The sequence below is a fragment of the Pezoporus occidentalis genome, unplaced genomic scaffold, assembly GCF_034315485.1.
Source record: "Pezoporus occidentalis ecotype Australia unplaced genomic scaffold, CSIRO_AGI_Poc_V1 ctg66, whole genome shotgun sequence".
NCBI classification, from domain to species: Eukaryota; Metazoa; Chordata; class Aves; order Psittaciformes; family Psittacidae; genus Pezoporus; species Pezoporus occidentalis.
Window position 1 is genome coordinate 1,428,849 of NW_026916009.1, and position 13,165 is coordinate 1,442,013.

Sequence of the window (13,165 nt, forward strand, 5' to 3'; positions counted from 1 at the left end):
GGGCCTGCTGGGTCCAAGACCACAGTCCTATACCAAGCACACAGCGCTGCCTCATGGCAGTGGGTGCTCAGGCAAGCCACTGCTGCATAGAAGTGGCGTAGCACCCTCCAATAACATGGTTTGTGGCGATACAAGCAGATTATTGCCACACTTCCACATCTCTTCTTTTGTCATGTCCCTCCAAAGAGGGAAAGAATCTGCTTAATCCAATTTGGAGGAAAGGGAATGTTGCACAATCCTAATTTTATTTCAAGATGGAAATCTGATTTATTTTTTATTTAATTATATATATATTAGTCACTATAAAATAAACCTCAACTCCTCAGTGTGAAAATGGATGTTATGCCAAGACAATCCCAATTACAATTTAGGATGTCTTATTAATGTAAACATGCTTAATTGAAAGGATGAAACAGATTTTGCTGAAAACTTTGTCCTAATCCAGCATGGAGCATTCCTGAAGAACGTCTTTAGATGGAAAGGTAACCTCCAGTCAACAAAAAGTTCCTTGAAGAGCCTAGAGGAGTTCCTGCAGTGGCTGAGCGCTTGCATTTCTGATTCACAATGGTGGGAATGAAGTACCCTCTCACAACCCAAAACCTTGGGTGCTTATGGGAAAAAAATTCAAGTGATCGTTAGTTGCTCATGTCTGGACCTAGATTTTCAGAAGAGCTCCCGTCTGGTACGGCCTAGATGCTGGAAGATGTGCACGCGTTTTCAGGAGGACTCGGCAGAATGCCTTCTGGATAGAAACAAAAACTAAAAAAGGAGGTAAAGCTCTCCTCCAAATCTGACCTCTGTGTTTTCTAATGCTTCCCATACAACTTTCTGTTCCCTCGCTGTAGGAGGCAAACAAAACAGAAATGGGGTTCTTCATGATGACGACAGATCTTTCTTCCTCTCCTGATTGTCTTTATTTTGTCTCTAGGTTGATTACTTTCTCACTCTGTGGATTTGCTTGGCCATGACTTCAAATGGCCTTATAGCAAAGTATCCAACCTAAGGGGTCACGTATTGAAGGTTTAGTAGTTTTCTATCGGCTTGATTTGTCCTGGCAGCCCATTTGTGCCACAGCCTAATAGCTTGGCTGACTTTTCAGTCTTTCTTTCAAGCATGTGTTTTGAAGTTCAGACTGTGCCCTGGTCTTGTAGGGGAGAAAATCCTTTTATTTTTTTTGCATTTTGCCATATTTAACAAGGGTGTCTGAGGATTAGACATACAGGAAAGGAAACTAAGGGTTAAGTCTAACGCTGCAGTTATTGGGAAAGGTCAGATGTTCTGGGTCTCCTAACAGCTAGGCAAAACCACAAGTGTTAGGAGCAGACCAGCTCTGAGTTCTGATTCCATCTTTCTGTCTTACCCACTGACAACCCTCATCACAAGTTGTATCCCATTTTCAGCCATCATGGAAAACAGTCCTTTTAACTTCCCCCTTGGTTTTATGTTTGTTTGGTTTTCTTTTAGTATATTATATCAAAGTTTAGCCAATACTTGCTGTGATGTAGTTATCCATGATCAATAACAACAAACATGATGGGAAAATGAGAGGCTGTCCTTCCATGTCCAAGAGCAAGTGACTGCCTAGAAGCACCCAAGGCCACTAGTAGGTCAGCTGGTGAGTATCATCACGGCTGCCAGGACCGATATGCAGTGTAGTCTCGTGTTGGTGCATAGGACGGGTAACCCTTGTTCTTCTGGTATGGTGGGTGCCGGGGAGTCATGTTCATGTAGTCACTCTGATGGTACAGGTTCTTTTTAGATTTCTGCTGTGGGAAAAGGGTGAAGAGAAGTGTGAAAACATTTCTGCAATTAGTCTGTCCCCCCTGGGGTGAGCACTTGAGAAGGGAAATGAAGAAGGGGAACAGGGGTCCTTTGAACAGAGGGGGGTTGAATATTAAGAAGACCTGAGAGAAGTTAGTAATGGATTTAATTAATTTTTCCTTCTTCGAATTAACAAATCGTCTCACCCAACTCTCATATTAACTGCGGACAGTTCTGACCTTAGTTCCTGATTCAGGGAAGCAGACGTTAGGCAGCCTCAGGTTTAAGGGCATTTACAGAAAGATTGGAACACACATTCTCATAAAATAATCTATGGAGTTTGCCCAACCTGAATGTACATCTCCAGCTTATCTGCCAAGAGATTTACACTGTTAGTTTTGCAAGGATACAAACTGGTGCCTCTCACCACCAATTCTCAGCTGTGAAGTGACTCAGCAGAAGCAATGCAGCCTGAACAGTGAAGGCTGTCCTCCTTTATTAGGAGGAAAAAGGATATCAGCTTAACTCAAAAAGAAGCAGGAAAAATCAGCCTAGGATATGTGTATCATGGTTTGCCTACCATTTACAGAAGTATCATACAATGCCTTTATTGTTCTAAGCCTTCCTTTGAGGTGCAAAAGAATCAAAGCTGATGTTAATCTTCTATTTGTATCACTATCTGAGCCTCAAAAATCTCATTTCCACTGTTGAATTCCTGCTTTATAATGTCCCTGTGAGACAAGGGAGGCATCATCTGTCTCAGAAATGCAAGCAGCAGAAGACAGGTGAAATAATTTGCCTGTAATCATAGAGGAAGTTTGTGGCTACAGCAGCAGTTGAGCCTCTGACTTCTGCAGGCTGTGCATAAGGTTGGTGTTTCTGTGTAGCTGAAGGCTTTATTGATCAGGGGCTAGGTAAAGTGCTTCCTTGCTTTTTTGTTAATACTGATTATACCTTCTTTTGTAAATCTCCCTTATACTGACGTTTCCTTCTTAGGTACATAAATATTTGCATATGCTGCAATATGCTTGTGATGCTGCAGAATTGGAGGAGCTTTGTATTAGAAAATCTGGTGGCTGAGTTATGCTGTACATATAGAGTAGGGCAGTTACTAGGAAACATTTTAAGCTTTTTTATATTAATCATATATATATATGCAAGGTGTTCACTGTAAGTTACATGCTGTTTAAGTCATGCAATGCAGGTGGTGTATATATATCAATAGATACAAAAGCTTTACTTGTGTGTGTTCAACTCCATAATATATGATTATTAATTCACCTAAAAGGCAATTTTGCTTGGGAGAAAGACATTTTGCTAGCATGAATGAATGCTGGACTGTCACAGGATCAAAGACTGATGCTTCTGGAGAGGAAAGCAGCCTTTTCCTCCAGGGAAGGCAGAACTGTTATGTAAATGGAGGAATCTTTAGCTGCTTTCAGGAACTCAGGTGAAACAGGCTTGCTGTGGCTGTCAAGTATCATATTTTGGGAGTTTTTTTTCCACAATGTCTTCTAGGCAGCTGTATTTATACTCAGCAACACGCTAAATATATCCATGCTCAGAGTACATATTATCAGGAGAATATCTCCAGCAGAGATAACAGCAGGTAAAAACTGATGCAGTGAATGGCACGCATCACAGTGCAGCCTTGCCACTCTTGCTGGGGGCAGACATGTTAGTAGCAAAGTGTGTAGCCATTAGGTACCAAATGAATATAGCAGAGAAAATGGTTCAGATTGTAAATGATGGATTTGAATCTACAGTGTCTCATCAGGCACAGCCACTGTAGCACAGCATTGTAATGCCATCAGCTGTTTGCTGTAATCCTCTCAACTCTCCTAGGAGTCAGCCTCCACAGTAGGGCACAAAGAAGGACCTGCCTCTGCATTTTCCTATGGCAATGCCCCATTTGATGTTTTCCATCAGAAATAATTATATATTGAACAAGCATATTTTTGTGAAATGCCTAACAGATCTCAATATTCAACCAGCAGTGAGAGTGGCTTTCTGTATACACACATTGAACCTCTCAGGGACTCTGGGCTCTTTTTACAGGCTACCTCCTAATGTACTGATAATTGGTATTTAATGACAAAGATACAGGACAAGGGCAGAATGCAAGGAACACAGCTCTCTATGATCATTGTTGAAGTCTTTTCCACATGGAGTAACTAGTGTAAATCAGCTCTGGGAGATCACAGTCCTAAGACTTGTCTAGGAAGATGTCCTCCTGCTGCCTCTCCATCACACCTCACTCTCTCTGTACTCCACCAGGCAGAACTGGATGTGGCCTTGGCCAGCCAACTCTCCAGAGAGATTAGAAAGCAAAAATAATGAGCCATAAGACTGTCTCAGCTTTTTTAGCATTAATGTACAGAGGCAGACAAGGGACTACTGAGATCACAGTGCTCCTGTTTGCTTGCAGCCAAGCTGCTAGAAATATCACGTACTTGAGGGAATAGGTGGATAGGCACAAGGCATCGGTGCAGATGGCCTTGGGCTAACTGAGCATTCACTAAGATAGTTTTACTGTAGGTGCGCTCCTTTTCTCAGTCTAGGCTCAAAGGGTTTTTCCAGGAATGCTTGTAGTGCCGGATTTCCTTGACACAGACAATTGGCAGAGCTAGAGACTGTGTCACAGTATTTCTAGTGTGCTGGGCACTGGCAACACTGCGGCAGTACTATTTGCTTTAGCCCTCTACTGCAGAGGCCTGACTGCCCACCTGGACAGCATCTGGTGTTTCACCTCTTTTGGGGTGTAGCGGGGATGAAGAAGCACTGTGATCCTGAGGTGAGGGGTATCAGTGAGTTTGTGGTAAGCACAGCAAGTATAGACTAAAAAATGAACTAGGACAAAGAACACATAGAGCAAAGGAAAATAGTAGTTTCTTACCCAGTAGTTAACAAAAGCTGCGGTTATCAGCATACTGTAGAAAGCAAGAACTCCAGTCACTGCCACCATAGTCCACAAAGGAATTGCAGACTGAGGCTCTTGTATTTGCATGGGTGTCTCTTCAAGGAAAAGAACAAAGAAAACTTTAAGTACGTGAAAGCAACCCCCTCAATCTTTGCTTATTTACTCCTTGTTCCAATGAATTATTTGTATTAATCATCACCTTCTTCAGGACACCTGGAGCAGTGATGTAGTTTTACCACGCAACCCAACTTATTTTTTTTTAAAGGAAACTAACTGCATTAAGCCATCATGTAGAGAGTGTGTATAGGGAGGATACTGGCCTACAGAGAGTTCTCAGCTTACCTTTCACATGAATGACCGTGCCATTACTCTTCTCATTGTAGACATACGGGGGTGGATACATGGCCTCAATTTTGCAGAAGTAAATGTCAGTTTGGTTGACACTCATATTCCAGAGATTGAAGATGACTTTGTCTTTATCATGAATCCCCTCGCAGTTGAATTCTTTATTTGAATTGCTGCTAATTTTGGTCGCGTTCCATAAAATAAAGCAAACTTCAACCGCTCTGTCTGTTCCTTTGTGCAGTGAAGCTCGAAACTCCTTCCCCGTTCCATTGTATGTGTAATTGCAGACTAGAGTTGCGTTTTTGTGAGCTACAGTGAGCAAAGGACTCTGATCTACTAAAATCTTGTTTTCTGGAAGAGAGAGGAGAAAGTGAGAAAAACACTTATTTATAAAATACTGCATGAGATACAGAAACACTTCAGAGCCACACATCCTCCCATGCAACTCTTCTCCACAACTCCTTTGCTGACACTTCCTACCAGGGTACATAACCACCAAGCTGCAGAAGCAGTTTCTCACAGGAGCTCTTATTGCTACAATTCCCCTTTAAATAAATAACTACATAGTCACTAGGGGAAAGTGTGAAGTCAAGAGTGTTTTTCTTCAGAATCAGAACACTGGTACAGAAAGTGGCCCATGTGATAAATACTTAGCATCAGGGCTCAGAAGGCTACTCTGCAATGTGTGTGCATGTGTATACTTATAAGGCCACCTTAGTCTACCCTTTCCTTAGCAGGCATTTTCCCAGGAGACATTATGGAGTGAAAATGCTGTGAATTAAATGCTGAGTTTAGCAGTCAGATAAAAGAATATTATTTATACATTTGCTTTTTAATCATATGACAGACTTGAAGAGTTTGCAGGTGGATTTGCTGAACAATTTCAAAGGTTTGGACCTTGGACAATGAGCACTGAAAGCATGAACTGCTGTCATTTTAATGTAAAATAAGTCATTTCTCTAGCTAGCAGCTGTAGTAGATTCTTAATCTCTCAAAGGACTCAGGAGCTGACTAATTTGATGCTGCATTGGCACTTAGCATTTGAATGGCCTGCAGAAAAGCATCGCATGAAGGTATAATTCAATTTGAATTGACCAGACTAATACATAAACAGGAAATGTTTTCTGACATATAGACCTCTGTGCTACTACGTGCCAAACAATGAAACACTGCAAGGACTATGCAGAAAGACAACTTCTTCCAAGAAAAATCATCCTGTACAAACAAGGCCCAACTTTTGGTGACAAGGTGGTCACGAATGGTGACCTGTAAGTAAGAGGACGGGAGTTCTGGCTTTCAGGCTAGGAACTTGCCAGAACAAAGGACAGCCCTTTTGTGTGTGTATATGATTATGCAACTCTTCAGGCAAGCTCAACTCACATGAGGTCTTAGTAGCCTTTTATAGATCCCTGAGAATTGCTGTGGTTGTGAGAATTACAATTCTATCTCTTGTCCTGAAAATCTGCTGCAAAAACTATATTCTTTCTAATTAATCCAGGTGATGAGACTTCAGAAAAGGCTAGTAAGGGAAATGAATGGGAAAGAGGCCAGATCCAGAATGCCCAGAAAACAAGTATTTCACCATGTTTAACAATATTTAGGACCAGAAAGCTACATTTAGTGTGTTTATACCCACACAAGAAGATGGAGTACCCCAGCCTTTTGCACAGGATACTCCTTTGGGATGAATGTGATCCAGGGAGTAAAGTAAACACAGAGATGCATGAGATGGCCAAGACTAGTGATAGGGTGTGGGCAGTAAAAACAACCCACTGCTAGCAGGTTCTCTAGTTATCAGCCCAACCCATGAAACTGCTGAAGTTGCTCATTTTCTCACTGAAAGTCTTGTTTAACATCCTTTTCTACTCATGAGATCAGGAAGCCATGAGACAGGGAATGCTCTACTGCCGCAGATTTATCAAAGAAAGACTGTGGTCTAATTTCCTTGTGTTTCTTTGTTCAACATAGTTAGTATGTAGGGCTGAGCAGGGCTCATTGCAGCTCTGAACTCCCATGCTTGCAGGGAACCCAAACACTATGAAACTTCTTATTTTGATGAAGGATGAGGATTTCCAGGCTTTCCAGCAGAAAAAAGCACAGATCATGGAGTCCCGGAACTGAGCAGTAACTGAGTAATAGCAAACAAGGCAGGTTTCTACTTGAGCTGCTGCCTGTGGTGAATTTTCATTGAAACGAAGACATTTCAACAAAACATTTCAGTTTCATCGAATCAGCATTTTCCAACAAAAGCTCTCACATGGGCTTATAAGGCATGAGTAAAGAGGGGGAGGTTTGGATTCCACCCCTTTAGACAAGGTATTTCATCATATTTTTGTTGGCCAGAAAATTGATCTTTGGCCTAAGTGGCAATGTACTTGTCTGCAATAGAACTGTTCTACCTTTAGCACAGCAGAATTCTACACATCTCGCTCAAGACATTTATTCTGATTTGCACTGCAATAGTGCCCACCAGTACAACCCTGACTGAGACAGAAAAGGTCTCTTCTAAAGGTGTATGCAATCCCTGTGACAGAGTTTACAACCAGAACAGGCATCCTGGAACAGAGGCTTGCAGAAGCGTTATACTTCAGAAAAATGCTTGCCTGTTTTCTGCTGCAAGTACTTATAGAAAACTAATGGATGTTTATTGCTGAGCCTGTTCAGATTTTCACTATGGCCAAAGGAAGGACAAAGAGCACTAAAATCTCATCCCTGAGGGACCACCTTCAAAAGTTATTTTAGACTCATCTGCAGACCTCAACAACTTCCCGCCGCCTTTTGCTGTTGTCAGCTAATGTGGAATCCTGATGTTTAGTACCTAGCTTCATGCCTTGAGATTCGCTATTTGGCTACAGTTTTGGGCTATTTATGTCCCTGTCATAACACTGTGCTAATTTGCAACCAGTCTCTTTTGATACACCTACCTAAAATAGTAAGTTCTTTCAACTTATTTCCACCTCTTGGGGTTTTGCTCTGGTCTGTTTGCCTTGACGTGCAGGCTGTGTGTTGATAACCTGTCCCCATGCTGCTGATGTTGGGATGCAGCATGGCTCAGCACTGGGAAAAAGTGTAATTGTGAAGACTTTAAATGAAGACTGCTCCTACGTGATTTAAGCTAAGCACTCAAATCTGTTTTCACAAAGTGGCTCTACTAGTTCAAGTCTAAATTGAGGAAGATCTTTTGGTTTTCATTTGTAGGAACTAATTAGTAGCACAGGAATCAGTTGGGCTGCAATGCCAGCAGGGGCAAGGCAGGCTTACCCCACACAGGAGTGTTAGACTGGCCCGCTTCCTCCTCCAGGCTTGGGTTTTTTGAATTGGAGAAAGTAAATCATGCCAAAATGTGTATTAGTTTCATGGATAAGACAAAATAAGACCAGACATCCCTTACTTCACTTGTGATCTGAATAGGAATTGATTATATTCTTAGTTGTATCTGGACCATTCTGAGCAAAGATGGGCTGAGACTGCTTTTGCCTACGTACTTTTTCTTGTAAGTGTCACTTTGGGTTTATTAAAATGGAATGGTGAAACTCTGAAACATTTAGTATGTGTTTCCATTGGTGTATGCTTTCCCCTAAACAGGGCTATGATCGCCATTTCCAGAGCTGTGTTCAGTCATGCTGCATAGTAATAAATATCTGTATCTTGGCCTTACCCAGCAACGATGATGGCGCTTATGAAAAATCATTGTCAGTTTCAAAAAGCTGTGAAGTCTAAAACTGTAAAATCATTTAAGTCAGTGTACAGAGGCTACAAGTTTCCCAGGATCGTACGATTTGTATGCAATGGTATGTGAGATCTCAAAAGGTTTGCTAAGAATTTTTATACCTCATTTGCCATGCCGGACACGTGAGGAGGTTTTGCATCATGAAAAAAAAGTGCCATGCACAGATAATATCCATAAAATTCTAACTCCTTAATCATGGACCCCTGATACAACCAGAACTTCATTGACTTTTTTTCTTCCTTTTTTATTTGCCAAGAAAGTGAAATAGAGTCGACAAAGTACGGAAAATAACTATTTTGAGGGTTTTTTTTCCAGAACTTTCCGTGAATCATCATCAGCTATTGGAAAAAATATTCTGCTAAAAATATTTTGTACTCTCCTTTCTTTCTTTTCCATGCCAATTGACTTCAAGGAGCTTTTTGCCAGAGCAAGGAATCTGTGAGAAGTTGGGATTTCTATAAGTAAAGTAAAAAAAATGGCCCAGATAAGTTGCTGGGGTGGTAGGCGAAAACCTGAAAGGAGGTTATTTAATCCACAAACAGAAAGTTGCACAGCTGTGCTATAAAAAAAGTATTCCAGTTCTGCTGCTGGTGGTCTGTTGAGCAATTACTTTAACTTCTCTTTCCCAGGCATGTGGGTCTTTCCCTGTTGCTTTGCTTTTTGGTCACCCAGCTATGTGTATAATGTACAGCTGGAGGGAGCTTCCCCTTGTAGCCATTATAGACTTGTTTTCTGCTGATCTTTCTTACACAGGTGTGAGTACTGCAGGAAACATACTACTACACAAAGCCCAGTTGACACTTGTTGCAAACTGACAAGAAAAACCCCAGTGTGAACACAGGGGGTTTCTTGTCAGTTTGTGATTTTGTTTTTTTTAAACAAGAATTGGTTGATGTCACCTTAGTCTTGGCTCACCTCCCCTCATAGATCTTCTGCATGCTGGTAACCTTAGTGGGTTAGAGGTTGATTTTAACACCCAGAGACCATAAGCCAGAAGGTTATGCGGTCAGAAAAACAATGAGATAATTCGTGATACACTGCAGTGGGAAGCCGCTGACACTACTAATTTCACAAAATTCATGGGACAGGCAACTACATATACCTGCCTCTCTTACAGGCTCTAGCAAGGCACTTATTTAGCCAGCAAAAAGTGAGAAAGGTCGAACTGTTTAACTCATTGCTGATACTTGTTCCTTCCTGGAATCAGTTTCTTTTCTGACAATCAGGAGCCCATTGTGGAAATAATTATAATGTTGCAAACACAGAATTATAAACATGGGAAAAGAAGAAGAAACAAAAAGCCTATGAACTCTTAAAGAAATGTAGATCATGGTGTCATGCAAATTACAATGTCTTCACTGAGGAAAAGAATTATAGAACAGTAAGGGAGAAATAAGGAAAAACCAGATTCAATTGTATCTCTCATATCAGAAAAAGCAAACCTTTAAAGATGCTCTATATGTGAAAAGTTTTATGCTGGAAAACGGATTTTTGTTCCTACCTGTAACTTCCCTGTAAAATACAAGACACCGATATTTGGAGAACACCCAATAATAACAGTTCACAGGCCAACGGTTTAAAAAATTGTCTGTCTCAAGATTATCCTAGCAAAAGCCATCATCTCTTGCCTTGTTTTGCATTTTGATGTACCGCTTGGAAAGCCTTGTTAACTCTGAACATACGAACACTGCATCGTCAAGACAACGGCAAGGCAAAATACCCTCAGCCACCACAACTGAAGATTCAGAAGATTCACTAAGACTCAGGATTTCAAAATCACAAATAGATATTTTATGTTGTTAAAGATCTTCTCAGAAAGAAGCAAGGTATCTCGTGAATAACAATAAATTTCTAAACAAAGCAATCCCCATCCTCCCATTTTTTGAGCTCAGTAAGCAACTCCGCTTTTGGTCCTTTTATTTTCTAGTTCTGTGAAGACGTGGGTGGGCTCAGCTCTGCAGCCCATCACACCAAGCTGGGCCATAGTGGGCCCTGGAGCCTTGCACATAAGACTTGGGGGTGGTGGAGAGGGTGACCCAAGAGAGGCACTGGCATCAGGTCTGCTCAACCTCCCTGCCCCTAAAGAGTAGGCACTTGTGAGCAAAATCTGTAAAGCTGGGGAAAGGTGAAATAAACCCTCCTCTATCTATGCATGCAATTCCCAAATGCATCTAAAGACAAATCAAATTAAAAGAAATCTTTTGGATCCTATCTTGCAAGGATACTTGTGGCAGGAAAAACATCAGCTTCTTAGTAATATCAAGTTGCTCCATATGCAGTCTTAGCAGCACACTCTCTCTGTTCCTTTTCATCCAAACACAGAATGATTTCTGCAAGTCAATTCAAAGCTATTCTAGTCCTTTTCTCCCCTGATCATCACAATGAGGAAAATCAGCAGATAGGCTTGAAATGGGGTAGGGTGGGGGGGGTTGTTACCTGTTACATCAGCAGTGGGGATGAAGCAGAGCACCACGACGATCCCCAAGAGCATGGTGCTAACGGTGGGCCTAATGCTTTGTCCCCACCCCCTCCAGGCACTGTCACATCTCCCAGGGCCCCGTACCACCAGCCCTCCTTCCCTGTGGGGCCAGGCTGCACCCTCAGTTGCTCACAAAACTTCTCTCCTCCTCCCTCCGCAGCACATGATACACAGCCAAGTGAAACCACTGTAATGGCAACGCTTGAACAGGAAGTTAAATTGTTTGATGATTTTAGGATGTTGCCTCTACAAAGCTCAGTAACACCTGAAAGTCAGTGGAAGCCAGCATTTCAAAACAGGGACTCTTGTCCCTGTATTGCAAGATCCGTGCTTGTGTTTGGGGCTCTGCAGGGTTGCTTCTATCAGTAAGAAATGGACTTCCCTAGAGGTGCAGTGCTGCTTTTTTTTACCAAGAATACATACAGATATATACTGTTCCCATCATCACGGTAGATGCAAACAGCAGTTTTTAAGTTCCTGGTGGCCAAACCTGGTCCCTCAGGAAGCTGCGTGCTCAAGAAGCTCCATCTGTCCCCACTCCCAGGAGCAGAAACCTTCTTCTCTTGGCCTGCCACCTTCCTTCTGTCTGCCTTCCCAGAACCTGGGAACACTGACATATTTTGGCAGTAGATAATCTCAGTTTGTTCATTTTCATTTTTCTATATCTGCTGGCTGTCTAAATGCAGACCAAACAGTGCAAGAAATAATGATCTGGTATACCTACACTTTTGAAAAAAATCCCAAGTCGTAAATGAGCTTAACTGTAATCCAATTGGCATCTAAATAAAGGCAGCATAGAGCAGACACACTTCTCAATCAGTGCTTTCGTTAGAGGTCTTCTTATTTAAAGTTTTTCTCTTTGACTCACTTGGTAAATGCTCACTCCTCTTTGCCCTGCAAGCTCAATGTCACCTCTCCTCTTGAAACAGCAGGATTCTGAGAGCCAGTTAATGGCATTTATAACTGTGAGGAACTCTGGTTAGTACCTGTTTACTTCTGTCCACCAAAGTAGAAATACTGAACTGCATTGATGTCTGTCATTATCTGTGATTTATCTGAGAGTGTTTAGGAGGAAGACTTTCAAGGAAACTGGGCTGTTGCAGAAAGGAATGAAGACCCATGAACTCTTTTTCTTTTTCCCTTAGTATCTGAGGTCTTTAGGCTATGTTTTGTCAGAAATTTCATATGCAATCAAGGGGCAGCTTAGCTGGTGTATCCATTTGAAACCTAGGAGTTTTGATAATATTCTTTTGTTTTGGAGTTGGTGTAAACTGCCTGAAATACTAAAAGTTTGTGAATTGCCTTGTACTTAAAAAATAAAATAAAAAAAAATATAGTTAGATTCTCTCTTTCTTAGCCCATTTTTGTGGCTTTTAAATAACCTTTTGAGTCATATGAGTGTATACCTGCAGTTATCAATGAAATAGTCTCAGTCTAATTTGAAGTGAGAATCCCCCAACAAAGTTACAAAATTCAGTATCTTTTTGCTGAACTGCACTGTCTTGGAACTGAAAACCACTGTTGTCACATCTTCTAGCTCAGGTAACTGAACCTACATAATGTTTATTGAGCCTGCTGCACATTTATGCAGCCTGGCTGTCAGATCCTTTCTGTATTTGGGATACAGATTCAAAGTGCACAGAGACTACATTCTCCCCTCATTACAGAATTATCAGAGTATACTGCAGAGTGCTACTGCTGTTCGTTTTACTGGCATATGTTGTCAAAGGGGCACCATTCAGATGGAAAGCTGATTGTGGAAACAGTTGTGTAGGAAGAGACCACTCTAGGAATGTCACTAACAAAACCCAAGAGTGAACAGTGTGCATTCTTTTCAGCGTGGCAGTGAACCCATTTATTCCCTTCCATCCCTTATTGCTCCTCATGTGCGTCTCCCGTGCTGAGGACAGTCCAAGGTATTTATTGCAAA

At 41.6% G+C, this 13,165-nt stretch overlaps 1 protein-coding gene across 2 annotated transcripts; it reads right to left on the bottom strand.

The window, feature by feature from the left end:
• Positions 1-226: 226 nt before the first annotated feature.
• CD28 (CD28 molecule) lies at positions 227-11,395 on the bottom strand. 2 transcript variants are annotated; one of them, XM_062640567.1, is made up of 4 exons: positions 11,193-11,395; positions 5,024-5,377; positions 4,658-4,776; positions 227-1,763 (listed from the first exon to the last, which is right to left on the bottom strand). In XM_062640567.1, the coding sequence occupies exons 1-4, from the start codon at positions 11,245-11,247 to the stop codon at positions 1,626-1,628; spliced, it is 666 nt and encodes a 221-aa protein (XP_062496551.1). In that variant the 5' UTR covers positions 11,248-11,395; the 3' UTR covers positions 227-1,625. The 2 variants fall into 2 exon arrangements, with proteins under 2 accessions (XP_062496551.1, XP_062496550.1); XM_062640566.1 differs by having other exon boundaries at positions 227-1,766.
• Between the last annotated feature and the right edge of the window lie 1,770 nt (positions 11,396-13,165).

Excerpts from the sequence above, each read along its gene's own strand:
- CD28 (XM_062640566.1), bottom strand. The coding sequence starts at position 11,247 with ATGCTCTTGGGGATCGTCGTGGTGCTCTGCTTCATCCCCACTGCTGAT. Across the intron at positions 5,378-11,192 it reads CCCCACTGCTGATGTAACAG|AAAACAAGATTTTAGTAGAT; the intron begins GTAACAACCCCC and ends TCTCTCTTCCAG. Across the intron at positions 1,767-4,657 it reads CAGCTTTTGTTAACTACTGG|CAGAAATCTAAAAAGAACCT; the intron begins GTAAGAAACTAC and ends CTTTTCCCACAG.